The sequence below is a fragment of the Venturia canescens genome, chromosome 2, assembly GCF_019457755.1.
Source record: "Venturia canescens isolate UGA chromosome 2, ASM1945775v1, whole genome shotgun sequence".
Classification (NCBI taxonomy): domain Eukaryota; kingdom Metazoa; phylum Arthropoda; class Insecta; order Hymenoptera; family Ichneumonidae; genus Venturia; species Venturia canescens.
This window is the reverse complement of record NC_057422.1, coordinates 17,540,639-17,557,148: the sequence shown is the minus strand read 5'-3', so window position 1 is coordinate 17,557,148 and position 16,510 is coordinate 17,540,639. Positions and strand designations below refer to the sequence as shown.

Sequence of the window (16,510 nt, the reverse complement as noted above, 5' to 3'; positions counted from 1 at the left end):
CCGTCACCGATACCCGATTCACTGAGCTCCTCTCGAACTCCCCTTTCGCCCACTCACACCGGATGAAGGATTCTCGCTTCTCGTGCAGCACTTTTCTCTCATTTTTTTCACCTTTTTTCCTTTTTATTCGCCCATTCCTCTCACCTTTAATTAGCCTCGAGCCAATTTCAATAAACATCAGAGCTGTAACGATAATTCGGTGAATGGGCCTCGCAGCATCTGCATAAAGATCTTCCAGTACCTATTGTCATATTTATCATTATGTCGTTTTGTTCTCAATAACTTGAAAGTATTCGAGTGCCGAGTTTGCTATCGAATGAAATGGAATTATCGATGAAGCGTATTATGGAAAGTCGATTTTTATTCTTTTCACTTCACAAAGATGTTTCATCGCATTAAGGCCTTAACATTTGTGATGGCCGGAAAAATCGAACATTTTTTTTTTTTAGATATTCTTCAAGTACAGTGTCCGAAGAATATTCTCACCAAATTTCGTAAAGGTCGGGGCATTAAATTCGTAGCTACGGGTATTTCAACTGACCGTTCAGTGCGCCCGGTCGTCTAATATTTCAATCTTTAAACGCGATTATCTCAGAATCGTCTTTTTTGAAAAATACCTTTGCGGTAGACATGATTTATACCGCTTATTTATTATAATAGTAGCCAGGGCCTGGGCAAAGGATTTCGTATTTTGTTGGAAAAAAAAATTGTAACAAGAAAATCGAAAAAGCACCTCAAAAATGAATTTCTTGTTAAAACTCTCGCCATTTTTTTTAATCAAAATTTTTACAAACCCTTCGTCCAGGCCCAAGCTATTATTGTAATAAATAAGGGATATAAATTTGGTATGGATCGGATTAATAGTTTTTTAGTTATCATGTCCATCGCAACTGATGCTCGAATTTTTTGATGAAAAAAATTGTACAAGTACATGAACATATGTATTGATGAATGTCGTTCACAGTTTTCCAATAAACATTTATTTGCTCGTTGAAAAAAAAATCAAGAAAATCACGTTTTTTCGCCCGTTGCAAGTATAAGGCCTTAATTTCCGGTTGTGTTCCCTCGCACATGTTTTCGAAACTTTTGGTTCACTCGTGAGTTGACCAACCACTGTGACGAGTTTCTTTGCAAAGGCACCTCTTGAATTTTCGAATTTTCATTTCCATGTTTCTCCAACAAGAACTTTAAAAAATAATACGTTTGAAAAATGTAATCCACCGTTTGATTCGGGTCTCAATAGAAAACGAATATACAACAGCTGAAGGAAGAGATTCGTGAAAAGTTGCCAGAGACCCCACAAGGAAACGGTAGTGGGACAATGGTGAGTGGGACGAACGCCGCGACCTCGGGGACTCTGAGACACCGAAAAAATAGGCCAGCACCGCAACCACCGCAACGACCGAGTTCTCACAACGGCACGATCTCCGCCCCTGAACAGCTGGAAATTCGTGGGCCTTCGGAGCTTTTGTTCGGCGTTCCATCCACCCTTAAAACTCAGTGGAGGCATCAACCCAAAACCCTACTCACTGGTTGTGTTAATTACGTTGCCAATGTGAGTCAACACCGTGATGTCGATAAAATATGAAATTTATTTTCTATTTCAAATTCGAATTAGAATTCAGTATTTCATTTTTTTCTTTTTTTTTTTTTTTTTTTTATTAAATTCATTTTACAACAATTTCGAAATATTTTCCTACGTTTCTCCATTCGCATAAATTTTTCGTAAACTTGCAAACATTTTTTATTCACAATATAAATTGGAGCTTTGCATTTCCATGAAATATTTGTTCACATTTGTCTGACTGTCAACTTGACAATGCAGTATCTGGGATCGACGGTCGTGAAAGAATTGAGGGGGACCGAATCGACGAAAAAATCGATACAAAAGCTGAAGAAAACCTGTCGCGATCCAAGAGTCAGCCTGGGGATTACCCTGGCCATATCTTATCGCGGTGTCAGATTCCTCAACTCGGTCACTAATGTAAGAAATCTTGAAATCGGATTGCACCTTTGACAGTGATCAAGGCGATCCTTTCCTGAATCGTGCTAGTTGGGGTCACTAATCTCTTTTATTTTTATCGTCGGATAACGATCGATCAGGAACCGATTTGCGAGCATGAGATTCGCAACATTCATTGCGCCTGTCAAGATGCCGATGATTTGACACATTTTGCATACATCACCAAAGACCACACTAGTCGGACACACTTCTGTCATGTCTTCTGTGTACCAACAATGGTGAGTAAAAGTTTTCTGTCCAATTGAGAAGTTTCGTTGGAGTTCTACTGTTTACAAAGCTCACCGTTTTCGTTCGTGAACGAGTAAATAATCAACTATGTTTACGGATTGTGTCCATTTTAACACCAGAAACTCAATAAGATTCTCAGTTTGACAGTTTTCCCACGGGTTTTAATCATTTTTATTATTTTTACTACTCCATTCGAAAAATTGTTGCCCTTTCATAATCTTAGCCCTCTCACTCTTTTAGGAAGTTTTTTTTTCGATATTTGATTCCACCAACAGGGTAAAAATTTACCGTTCAATTCGATGCTCCTTAAACGCGCCGTTAGTTTTTCTACACGTCTATTTTTATCATTGCATGAAAAATTCGATGAATTTTTTTCACGATTTTTAAGAAGATTTTATCAGGCATTAGATTCATTTGCAGTGGAAAATGGCGGCAAGCGACCTGCTGAGTCAACTTTGAAGTCGATTGATTAGGTTTTTACTTAAGGAGGAACATCATCTTCACGTAAAGTGAGGTTATGTAAATACGAAGTTGATTGTTTTCTAAGTTATTTAGATTATGTAAAGCCTTTTTGCTTTGTACGGGATTAACCCCCAAAATCCGTCATTTTTGGGTGGAATTTATGCGAAATATAAAAAAATGGCAGAATTGAACGACCTCGAATTTTGCACACATGTTTTTTTATTTGTTTTCGACTGTGGAAAGATGGGGCCTGTGGAGTTATTTCCTACGCGTATGTGTTAAATATTCCAAGTTTGGAAATTATTTTCTAAAAAATGTCTTAATGAAATGGATTAAAAATTGGAGAGGCTATAGAAAATATATCGAAAAATGTATTGCAAAATTTTCATTAAGCTATCACCATTTTTCTCAAGCTGACGTTCCTCCTTAATTTGCGGAAACGTTTTTTCCCACTTTTATAGAACATTAGGAAGCTGTAGCCGACGGTACGTTACGTTTTATGTCACATTTCCCTCTGTTTTTGTCATGGAATCCTGAAAAAACTGTCTTTCGAAAAAATGAGATGATTTGTCCTAAAAATGGGAAAAATATTTGAAGTCAGCTCTGGGAAAATCGACGTTACCGAAGCTTCGTGTGTAGACTTGTAGAGACGAGAATATCTCGCTTTTGTTTTCAGGACCAAGCGACCGAGGTGATACTGACCTTGGGACAAGCTTTCGAAGTAGCTTATCAAATGGCGCTACGAGATAAACTCGGGGGTCAAACAGTGCGTTCTCACTCGGCGAATCAACTGGCTTCTGTGACGACTTCCGGTAACGTGAGCGCTGTCAAAACTGGTCCATCGTCCGAGCAGAGCCCGGATACGAATTCTAGGCTTTTACCGGATTCAAGTATGTCTACGATTACGACAACGATCACGTGCATGAACAATTCGAATCAAAATTCAACCCAAAACTCAAACACCCTGAAAAAAAGTAAAGTTAAATCGAGCTCCCAGCAATACCAAACGACGAACGTAAACGCTAATCCGACCAATCACAATTCTCATTCCAACGCGAATACGAACACGAGCTCAAACTCAAATTCACACGGGATCGCAGCCTCGCCCGTTTCGGTCTTGAATAGTAACAATCCAACCGGAAATTCGAACAACGCGAGCATCACCAAACCGTTGGTTTCTCACGGTCGTTCACATTCGGTCAATGACATCAAGATCAATGGTAATCAGTTGAAATTAGCGCCAACTCCCGTCGACGATATTGGAATCGGTGTTAAGGATATGAAAGCTGGATCAAGAGCGCCAATCGCACTGTCCGAGGAGTTGTAAGTTCCTTGGTGAATTTAAACCGGAAACTTTGTTCGACGAAATTCATGCAGGGGCTTTGAATATAACGAGGAGCGACGTTGTCGAAACGAGCAAATGGTTGAGTTAGCTTTATAATAAAATCGTCGATAAACATTTATTTCAACGTTTTACAAAGCTGTGATTAGTTCAGAGGTAAAAAACCGTGGAGCCTTTTTAAAAATATATTATCTCGCGATTGAATGACGTTGCTCATTCCGTAGCCCAACGATTATTGCTTATAAATTTAAGGGAATCAAGTTTCGACGAGCGCCGATTAATCAGTTTGGCATTGGCAAGGCTTTGAGGCCGTCGCCACGAAACTGATTGAACTACGATTTTGTGCAGCTAAAACGGTTTCAGTAAATATTGCTCTAGAAACTCTCTTCGCATTCGAAAATTCGCGGTCTAATTATAAAAACGCCAAATCGTCGAACTTCGAGTTAGTTAAACCATACGAAAATCGTGTTAAAATGCACAACGACTCGTTTACTTCCGATTCAGAAATGAACAATGTTTGATACGCTATTTAAGAGACGAAATAAAAATCCTTCACATTCGAACAATTCGTACTGTTAGAGAACAAAGGGACAAAATAAACGCACTAAATTGTTCTCCGAACGGTTAATAATTTTCATTCAACGATTCCGAAGCGTAACGGGAGCGGGTTTTCGGCTCCAGGTAAGTTACGCAACACCAGATTTTTTACCGTGTATTTGAATTTTTCTATTTACCCTTTACACAATCAACAATGTGGAAAAACAATAGACGTCCAAATTTTTTAAACGCTCGAATAACCCTGAAAACTCATCTGTGCCACGATATCCTTTATGACTTTATATCAGCATCGTGACCTCTGCATTCAAATTCAGGTATTCGATATTTCTATGAAAAAAAAAAAAAAAAAAAAAAACAACAACAACAACAGCAACAACAGCAGCAATCATATCGAGTGTTTGAATTTTGTTCGATTAGTGGTTTCTCGTGTTGGTTTGATGGTTGTACACTGAGAGAAAAAAGTCATTGGAACAACGAAATGTGGCATTACGAGGTGCCAATGAAAAATGTGATCATTACAAGATTAAAAATGATTGAATGACGGAAATGGTTTCAGCTCAAATTACAGATTCATTCTCACCGAAAACATTGCAGTTGAATGAAGAAAACTCTTCCAATAACATCAATTTCAATTGAATCAATCATTTTTTTTTCTCAGTGATAAAAGTTGGGATCATTTTTTTTGCGAGTATTGAAAAAACTCGGGTGTTTTTGACATTTTTTCGTTTTCTAAAAATCTATTGTATAAAAAGTCCAGAAAAAAACTCAAATGACACACGATGCTCAAAATGTACTCCACTCCCCTGTCAAATTCAAAGGTCAAAGAGTCTTTTGATAACGCGATGAATTCCTCGATCTTCTCCTCCTCGAAGACCGAGAGGCTTCATCGGAATAATGTCCATTTTGTGAACTAACGAGAGCAATTTTTCACCGGAACTAATAGTATTTTATCGAGACTGATATAACACAAACGCGACGCCCGTCATTGTGGTAACGAGTTGCTCAGACACTTGGGCCCTGGAAGAATGTGGATTGGAGAAGAAAAATGCTTGTTCTGGGAGAGTTTACGATTGATGAAAATGAATAAAGAAAAACGTAAAACGTTACCAGTTAACAAGGGAAAAATAATTTTCTCGATTTTTGAAATACGACGGCAGAAAAGCACGAAGTGAAAAGTTTGTTACACATTTTTCGTCCGTACATGTAGCATACACGAGCATTTTGAGGCATCTACATTTTTTCGCAATGGCTTTTGAGCGTGAAAAAAATGGAGCCCATCCATTTTAATCGAAAAGTTTGTCTCGACTCGATTATTAAGCACGCACGACGTGCGCATTATGAAGGTCGTTTTCCTGTAAACCAAAGAGGTGTACTCGCAACTCGTATGTATACGTGTGTAAATTAAACGAGATGAAAAAATGAAGGTTGAAAAGAAAATATGAGAAAATGAAGAAGGAAGGAAAAAATTGAAGAATCCACGATGAGATTGTAAATCAGTATTCGATGCAGCAATTAAAAATTATTCTGACTGAAAAAAACCTTTCTTTTGTAAAATCGACGAAGAGACTTGGAAAAAAGAACGAAAAAAAGTAATCTGTAAACTGCCAAAAGATAAATCCCACAAGCTAAATGGGTTATACGCACAGGTTGTTATAAAAATTTACACACAACGATGTTAGAGAACACTTTGACACGTGTAGTTGATGAAAAAAAAAAAAAAAATAAGTAAAATAAACACAAATACGAAAATAGAAAAATACATAACGTGAAAGAACATCGAGTTCAATCGGTTCTGTAGAAAATCAAAGTTCGTAGTTTCCAAAAATATGAGTATATACATTCATATTAAATATACATGTATATAAAACGACTATGTAGATGTCGTTTTATCGAATAAGAAAAATAACCGAAAAATTGAATGTAGGCTTTAAAAGTAATGTAAAGAACACCTTTTTCGCGCGTTCAAATACGATGAGATATTCGATTATCGAATCTTCCGAATATTTACAAACCGGCATTTACAATTTTTCGTATTTATAAGTCGCCCTCAACTCACTACGTAATTTCAACGGCTACGATGATTTTTCAAGTCATTCCACACGTCTCGTTACTGCATTGGGACATGTCTCGAGGGTTTTTCTTCCCAACCGAGATTACTGAAAAGTTTGTTTCAACGCTTCCGTTATTAGGGAAGATCGAAGTCACTGTTTGCACAATTTAGTCCTAGGGTACGACACAATTTTCGAAAAGTTTTTCCAAATCGGACCAAAAGCGTACGATACGAAGATGCGCGGCTCATTCACGGTCTACCGATCCCGATCAATATTGCTTGGGAACAATAAATTACTCCTTACTCGATACTTTACACGATTATTATTCCAATTTTACCTTCGGTACTAATATTTCGGTACGTCGCATTAAACTTTATGGAATAATGAATATTTGAGGAGAGTTTAAACACGTGGTTCAGTGTCAAATTATCTCATATTCTTATTTGGAAACGAATGGAAATGGATCTTCATTTTTATTGCCCTCCAAGATCGATTGTCGACGAGTCATAATAAACTTCGAAATCGGACAGTCAGATGGAAGTCAGAAAAAAAATTCACTTAAATGATCGACGAATAATTTAATTAAGGGGGTCCTGCTTTAGAAAGTCAAAAAAATCGATTGTTTTCGGACATTTTTTAGCATAGAAGAAAATAACTTACCATTGCAAACTTTTTGGCATATAGTTTTAAGAATATTTCAAAAGTACAAAACCTTTTTCTAGTTTGAGAAATACTGATTTGTACATGGTTCATGTGCAAAGTTTGATTGTCGAAGTTTATTCTCAGCTGTGTAGAATGTGGAGATCGTAATTATTGTCTGTAACAAAAATTCCAACTTTTCTTTTCATTTTCATATATTTTCCTTCCATACAAATCTCCTATAAAAACCCAAAAAAATTGCAAAATTCTATATTTTTAGCGAGTTTGAAAAAAAACGCTGCTAAAAAGTAGAATATCACTTCAGCATGCTGTACCGAGCATTTTAGAGCTTTTTTCATTCAGTGCCAATGAAAAGGGACAAATCTATACCACTTTGAACGATTTTTGTATCATTTACAACTTACCAATGTGGGATTTTTTGACACACCATCCAACCTATCGATAAGTCTTTAGCAATCATGGATGTACGATATAGTAGTTGAATCTATCGATGCTGTTTGATTGAAGGAAAAAAGGAACGACCTGAAATCGTCGGGAATCAGATCGCTCAAACTATACCAAAGAATCGGTCATTTTCTCGTTAGCGAAAGAAAGATAAATGCAAATCGAAGAGAAAATACCGAAATATTATTCAACTGTCGCGTCACAGAGCAACAACTTTTTTCCAAGCACGATAATTCGTTCCCGGAGAATCCTGATATTGGATTAAATCGATTTCTCTTTCACTTTTAAGACAACATTTTAGCTTGAATATTGAATTCTCTAAAACCGATTGACAGTTCGTGAAAATACAAAAAAGTTTTCTAGATTTTTTCACAAATCACAGAGCTGAGACTCAAGCAGAAACACTCATTATCCATCAACAATACAAAAAGTACTGAGAGCTTTCATTTTTCAATTACACTCGTCAGCTAACAATCGATGAAGATTTTCGTCACAGTGCGGCGTAAATTCGTATCCGACGCCGTACCAACTAGTAGTTTTACGTGTTTATGAAGCTCGATTGGAAGATTGAAATTTTTGTTCACTTGCTTTTGGCGTGGTTTTGAGGTTTCACTGATTTAGCGAATTAAGGGCGGAAAAGTCGTTGACGTCAAACGGTGCTCCCTCCTTCATTGACCAAATGCATTCTTTTCAGTTTGCATGACAAAATGTTAATCCTGCAAAACAACTCATTTACGCGAATACATCAATATAAACATGTATGTGGATTGACATTTTTGCTCAGCTGATTAGCCTCCACATTAGATACTAAAAAGTTGTGATGAATTTTTTATAATGCAACACTGAAGTTCAAACTTATTTCAAAACACTTTGATTCAGTGCTGTTCCGAACACCATTTGTCGAAGACCACTTTTCAGCCGACCAATTACTTTTTCATTTCAACATGAATATCAGCGTTGAGTAATCGATTTTGAGTTCACTCAGAGTTCCATTTTCCAAAAAAATGAAAAACTCAAAACGACTGGGAGACCAAAGTTTGTTATTTTCACTATGCATAATCGTACACAGAAACAATTTTACTAATGAATCATCTTTGTACAGTAAAAAATTAGTTTTAACTCGGTTTTCGTGAAAACTGAATTAAGCGCCGCACTCGAGAATCTTCATGGACACGAAGTATTGTTTTTATGCTTCATTGAACTAACAAGAAAAAGCGACAAAAAAGAGAGTGTGACAGAGCGTCAAGCAAATTTGGGAGTAGCATTCAGAGTGAAATAATGAAAATCGATTCGTTGAAATGTAGTGAAAGATGGAGTTAGTTCGGAAGATTTATCGGGCGGTCCTTGAATACGAGATGTACGTATAAATATGATCGAAGTTGATACAGTGGAGACGATAAGATCACCGAATTCTCGCTCACTGGGTTATTATGATGATTGTCAAAGAGGCAGCTCAATGGCGTGTGCGAGGGTGTTGTATACGCTGAAGTCGAGTGGCACGTTGGGGTGTCAAGCTTAAGCTCGTCAACTATAAGTATAAATATATACATAGTGATGATAAAATATTGGGGTGCAAAATGCCCCCTCCCCTCTCTCTCTCTCGCTTGGAACACTCGGTATATGAGCAATAAAATATTAAACATTCAATTCTCTCAATCGATGTCGCTATTAGAGCAAATAAACTATTATTATTATAAATACGTGATAATAAAAAGGCGCACGTAATTGTACCAATTATCGATGTCACTCATTTAGCGAATTAGAGACGGAAAGGAAGCTCGTCGCACATTTATTCTCTCAATTATTAAAATCGCGACAATATCTTATTATTCCGAGTATATTCGAAGGGTTGAGCGTACGTTATTATGCAGAGCGTTGAAGTAAGAAATCTGGAAATGATTTTGGTCGCGCATTATCGCGATTTATTCGATTGCATAACGACAGACCTTTTTTGTAAGGAGATCCTTAATTTTTGTCTGTGTAACATTGATTCAGGAACAGTGAAAGCAGCCAATGGCGAAAGAGAAGTTTCTGTGCCTCGGTAAACTTCAAGGAGCCCGAGAATGTCCTGAAGTATTAATATTCTGTTTGTTTTAGTTATGTTTTATCGGATTTTCTTACGTGTTGTGAAATTTCTGTGTACGATATCGGCGAGAAGTAATACTCGTTAGACGGGGACGGAGAGAGAGACAGGGAGACGGAGAAATGTTTATGAGAAGAAATAGGGAAAGCAGGAGCGATTTTTTTTTCTCGAGCGCGTATAGAGTATAAAACATACGCGAAATGCGTGCTTGTGGTCGTGTAAATAGCAGGGTTGTCCGCAATTGTAAGATAGGAGTAAATTCATTTCGTTGATGTGCAATGTTGTAATTATTATCGATATTTATTGGCAAGGCATAACGAATGAGTTGGTGCGGAAGCAGGAAAAAAAAATAGAAGGAAAACAAAATGTGCCCGGTCGTCTGGTAAATTGCCAGCTCGGGGCAATCAATCATACGAGCAAGCTTTTAATGCTGACTGTTGGCACGAAATGAGAGCCGGTAATTAAAAAAGGGATGTGTGGAAGTGGAAGAACAAAAAAACGATGAAAAAATCAATAATTATTTCGCTCAGTGTCGTACTCGATGCGATACGAATTTTGAAGGATGTGATATTTTTTTTTTATTTTTTTATTTTAAGGAACGCGCGTCAGGGAATTTTTGTAATGCTCTTCTTTGTTAACTAATTATTCGATTTCTTATTTTCTCTGTATCTCACATTCAATCGATAATCGGCTTTGCTTGAGGATTTATCGTCGAAAGAATATCTTACCTCGTCGACTAATATTGTAATCTGCAAAATAATTGTACAAGTGCATTAAACAAAGCATTTGGGTCTGAATATATTTGATTGATTTTCAAACGATTGGAACATCGTTTAAAGTATTATTAAAGATGATCCGGCGAATGTACTGTATAAGCATCTATCAATCGATGAAAATTCTCAACATCTTTTTACTCTCCCCCTTTATTCGATAAGCTGTAAGCTCCAATTTAATCTTATTCACGTTGAGTCTTCACGATATTTTATCTTTCATCGATCACTGCAAAAATAATTTTCATCCGCGATATTTGTTCATGGGCATGCCTGAAGAAAAATCAAAAAAACAAAATGGCGAAGTGAGGGGAGGAAAAAAATGTTCATTTTTGAACTATGCCATAATATTGAGGCGTTCATCGATGCAACGCAGCCTGATTAAATAACCCAAACTTCCTACGTTCTTGTATACACTATATTTATTATTGTTCATGTTTATTAGAATCATATATAAATATATATATATATATATAAATATATAAATATAAATATAAATAAAAAATATATAGATCGGAGAATATTCCTTGAATATCTCCAATATCTTGCGATAATAAAAACGAGTACTTTATGGGATTTTTGGTGTGTTTCATTTTTCATGATCCCTTAGCTCCTACAAGTCTTTCCGTTTCCAACGTTGCGCTCTTCAACTTCTACCATCAATTATGTTTTACTTTTAAATAATCAATGTGCAAACTTGTGGGGAAATAAAAAGAAGTTGCAACGCTTTCTCCTCTTCTATATCGTCGAGGAGATGAAAACCAAACTCACCGCGCGTTGTTTTCAAGATGGCTGAATGCAAAGTTACGCCCTGTTTGTATTTTGAATAATTTCGATCTGGTTCCTAACGTGGCGGAACAACGGGCAAGTGGACCGTGGCTTCAACGTGAGGCTGCAAACATTCGGTAAAGATGCTAATTATCCAAGTTTCGGTCTTAACAAAGTTTTTCCATTAGCCGGTTGATTGTTACGAGATGCGGGCAAGCAATACTCGAGCTTTATGTACTATATATGTTACGTATAGCTATCTTCAAATATAGAACATATCAAAAGCTTGTTATATCATTCCAACGAGCCCCTGAGTCAAGACAACCAAGACGTGGAGAGCCTTCCGAAACCATCGCTTTAGCGAACTTATAGACCAAATTAACGATGCCTTGCACCCCGTTCCGTTATTAAAACTATTCTCCAACAACAAGGTACGCTACTTTTCATTCCTCATTTCAAACGCCGACATTATTATTTCACAACGTTCTAATAATTTGGGCTGTTCATCTATTTTTAGTTCGAGAATGAAATTCACGGAATTTATTACTGTAAACTGTTTTATTAAAAACACTAAAGATAATTATATCGTAAAAGGTGAATAGTAAATAAAGTATTAAAAAATTAGCTCAGCTCAAACAAATTCAAAACTTGTTCAAGATTTTAACAAACTTTCTTACTTGAAATATATACTTTCTCGAAAAGTCAGTACATTTTGATGTTCAGTAGAACGCGCAAAATGCTTAATCTTTGAAATTTTTAAGGTAGATCATGCCCGTAGGATCCTATTTTATGGGTGCCTAAATTGGATCGATTTTTACTTCCTAATTATAGATATTATCACTCTCAATTAATGTCAGAGTTATTAATTCGAAATTATACATAAATTTTTTCAACTTATGTTTTGATTTTTTCCCAAACCCTTATTATATACTTCATTCTTATCGTGCACTTTTTCATAAACTTCGTAAGAAGCGTTCATTCGTTATACGAAAAGATAAACGATTTTTACGCACGGCCCTGTGCATTTTTCTTCATATTTAAACACCTTTATCTAGATAACCAATAAGACGAACTCTTTAAAATTTGATGACATGCGTATCAGTCGATTACCCATCAAAACTCTGTGTAAATTTCAAGACTTTCTTAACTAAATCGTTTCGTGAAAAAAACTGATCAGTAACGAACGAACATACACGTTCTTTCGACTCGCCCCTTGACGTTTCAATCCTCTTCGTGCACGATGAACTTTTATTCGAGTGACGAAAGTTAACTACTAAAATTTGTCACAATTCGTAGCAGATTATGTATTGAACAAAGTATTCCTTCAAAAGAGAAGAATGTAATTGAATAAAACGCAAAATTAATCAACATTTTTATCTTGAAAATTCTGCTCCCGATGAGAACTTTATGCAATCAAACGAGGCATTCTTTAATCCCTAAAGAAAACAAAAAAAAACTGAAAGATAAAGAAACTTAGGAATACCACTAATTTCTATCGACTGTTCCATGATCTCGTGATTTCGTAAACAGTCTTGAAGACATTGTGAAGTTTCGAGCGCCCGATGGATTTGCGCAGCTAAAAGAAGCCCCCTGACTGTCGGGCGGAACAAAAGAAATAAACGAGGGCTCAGTATGTGCATGACGTTGTTATATACAAACGCGTGCAAACAACGTTTAGAAACACTGCTTATACGTTTCCCTGCGTGCAAGACGGATGTATGTTTGTCAGTGTATATACGCGGGTGGAATATGGATGAAAGAAGAAGCTCAGGAGGTTTTGTCGATGTTGAAAGACAGTTGAAGAGCGTTTCGTGGTTGCGATACGAAGCTGTGTCGCAGACGTTGAAACCGCAAGATGGTGGTGAAAACCAACATGTTCTGTATACCAGTATCAGACGGGAAAATCGGCGCGACGAAAGCTCCGAATCGACCCCTCAACTCCCACCTTTTCCAGCCTATATATCGACGCGCAGAAATGTCCTGGAAAGTCCTACAACATCCAACTGAGCGAATCACCATCGCTCTTTCTCCCACACCCAAGACTCCTCTGTTCCGGTCATTTTTCTCTACCGCCGAGAATAAATTCTGTTTTTTTTTTTTTTCGAATACGAGAATAACGCTATTCGCTCGGGGCTCTAAGGGCGACAACAAAATGCTTGCGACTCCGAGCACCCTCGGATCAAGCATATCAACGTCAACGCAAGTGACGAAAGGAACTTGATGATCGGCGATTTCTCTTTGCGCCAGGAGGCCAAATTGGGATTGAGACTTGAGTTCTTTTTTAAATTCGAACATTTGAGGGAATTAAAAAAATGTTTAGAGCTTTGGACGCAGTTCGTGATGAAGGTTTTTTTCAATTATGAATAAAATGAATAGAGAAAGGCTTTATAATTTCGAAGAGTGACGACAACGACTATGCATGATTTCTCATAATCCCAAAAACGAATATTTCTCAAGAGGAAAAATTAAGAGGAAAAACTGTTCCAACTGAAATATCAAACCACAATAAGATAGAGGAAAAAAATTTTATTCCAACTCTACTGACCCGTACGAAAATCGAAATCTGCTCGATTTGTACTGTCCTCTGGCACGAAAAAATCCCACTTTTCATCACTTATTCTCCGGCTGAGTGAGCGCTTGAGCGAGGAGTGGAAAAATAGCGAAGAATGGACAAATAAAAAAGAAGAAAAAACAAAGAAAGCGAGAGAGAGAGAGAAAGAGAAATAAAAAAGAAAAGTGGATGGTGAAGTTTGTGCGCGGTGCGGAGAAATACGACGGGCTATTCGAGTGAGGTATCGCGATGAATATGAAAGTGACGGCCCGTAATCCGGGGCGAATTTATCTGACCTCCCCTTTATATACATACATATATTCATTTATATGAAAATTGGGGGAAAATGGACGCAGGGTAAAACGAGGTACCATTAAAAAAGGAAAAAAAAATTAATAAAATATGCCCTTTCAACGTTTCGCTATTCCCAGACTCTTTCAACTGTCACGAAAAAATTTTAGTTTCATCCAAAGTCTGTCAGGAGTTACGTTAACGTTTTTTCAAAGTCTCAGTCTCAACTAAAACCATAAAAATTAATCATATCACCGTTTTCAAGAGACAAAGACTTTTTTCGCTCAAAACCCCATTGGAGGTCCGATTCCACCTCTCCAGTTGCCCGTTTCAACTGTTCCATTTTGCCCCGGTCTCTTCTCCATAAATATATAAATACATTAACCGAGAGAACGAACAGCGAGGGTTGGGCTCAGTTGCTACGGCAAGAGTGAGAAGTTTTTAGCCAGCAGCCTCGATTCCTATGTGAAGCAATGGGAAAGCGTATATATAAATATGGGACAGCCCATACGTTTCGGATAACATATCGCGAGTCGCGCCCTCGATGAGACCACGCCATTCGTTTCGTCCTCGTACGCGTATATTAGATGAAGCAAACACACGGGGATTTCAAACACATACGTGTATTCGGCATACGTGAAATGATCCCTTCTTGCTGCTTTTCTGTCTTTGCCTCGCTCCCTCTTCCACCATCTCCCCGTCGCCCTTCATCTCCCACTCTCTCTTATGCTCTGGCACGGTCGCGACGCCGCGGAAGATTAATATATACGAGGCATTATTAACGGGCGAGACCTTTGCGCTCTATCGCACTGGAAAAACGCCCTTCCTGTTTCCCTCGGCGAGCCTCCTCGTCCGTTAATTGATTCGGCGCGAATGTCGCAAAAACGAAGAAAGAAAAGATTGAAAGAGGAAAAAACTGGGTCCGAAGGAGTCGAAAGGGTCGAGTCGAATCATCCTTCGAAGCGCCAATATTCGAGGGAACGTTTTTCAATTTCAACTTCTATGAGATTCCAGTGGCTCAACACCGGTGAAAAATTTTCCAGTTAGAATCATCACACTGAGAAAAAAAGTCATCGGAACAACGAAACGTGGGATTAAGGGGCGCCAGTGAAGATTCTCTCCGAAAACATTGCAGTTTAATGAAGAAAACTCTTCCAATAACATCAATTGTAATTGAATCAACAATTTTTTCTTCTCAGTGTAGTTCAGCTTGCTAAAAAATCAGAGTTTTTGAATAAAGTGTTGTTCCAGTTGCTGGAAAGTCGAAAGGCAAACAAGGTGATCCGTGTCGTGCGGATCCAACCCCCCAAGCCTCGGAAAACTGTCATAATGAACTGCACCAATTTCACCTTCGGCTGTTACAGCCCCAATTCGTGGCTACAAGCTTCTTAGAATTTCATCTATGGATCGTCCCAGACACGTTACATCTTTCGGGGTTTAGCCTCGATTCTTGTGTCATCAGAAGTGGGTTCTGAATCCTCATTGAGCGAGCCTCGGATCTCGGACGTTTTCGAGCGTTACAAATTCTCTGACAAACAAAAAGCGAGAGGCAAACACGCAGAAGGGCCTGAATAACCCAAAAAATCCATCCGGGTTTTCTCCCTCTTTATCCCTCTTGGCGAACTGTTGCATACGGAATAAGAAAAAGTAACGTTGTCATCGCACGAAGCCGGAGAGGGGAGAAGATCATGCGGTAGGCACGTGTCCCTAAAACGCCCGAATCGTGTTTTATTTCGTGATCGCTCGAGCGTTCCGGATGTACGTATAGTTATAAACGCTGCACACCCTGGAGCCGGCTCGTTGGGGCTCACCAGGGCGCGTAAATCGGGGCCTCCAGGTTTGGGGGTGCAAACTATACATATGCAACGAAATAACCCTGCTGCGCCCCCAAGCGTGTTCCCCGTTCATTTTTACCCAGAGGCTTTCTAACTCACGCACGTTCTTCGGTGCATTTTTTTCTACATTCTCCTCACTCGTTCCTCGTTCATTTCATATTGAACAAATATTCAACACCGTTTGACACATCGAGTAAAAAATCTTTGTGGACATAAGACAGTGCCAACTTCACTTTTTTGAAGGGGAAAATAAAAAACTGCGAATTTTGAAATGAAGAGTTCGGAATTTTTTTCGCGAATTCTTATCAATCTTTGGCAAAAGGAAAACAAATATTTCTCATACAGTGGGGAAAATCGTTGATGCACAAACTTTTGAAAATGGTTATTCATTGAGTTATTCAACGTTCACAACGACCAGAGCTCGTGCACGTTCCGAGCCGGGAT

The 16,510-nt window shown here is 38.0% G+C and overlaps 1 protein-coding gene across 2 annotated transcripts in view; it reads left to right on the top strand.

The window, feature by feature from the left end:
- Nucleotides 1–11,197, top strand: part of LOC122406936 (ankyrin repeat and sterile alpha motif domain-containing protein 1B-like) — a 64,006-nt gene extending 52,809 nt beyond the window's left edge. For both annotated transcript variants that reach the window (XM_043412797.1, XM_043412796.1), the window contains 4 exons: nucleotides 1,244–1,555; nucleotides 1,826–1,984; nucleotides 2,104–2,241; nucleotides 3,390–11,197. In XM_043412797.1, coding sequence (XP_043268732.1) covers nucleotides 1,244–1,555; nucleotides 1,826–1,984; nucleotides 2,104–2,241; nucleotides 3,390–4,040 — 1,260 coding nt within the window. In that variant the 3' untranslated portion in view covers nucleotides 4,041–11,197. The remainder of the gene's footprint in view (nucleotides 1–1,243; nucleotides 1,556–1,825; nucleotides 1,985–2,103; nucleotides 2,242–3,389) is intronic.
- The last annotated feature ends 5,313 nt before the right edge of the window (nucleotides 11,198–16,510 follow it).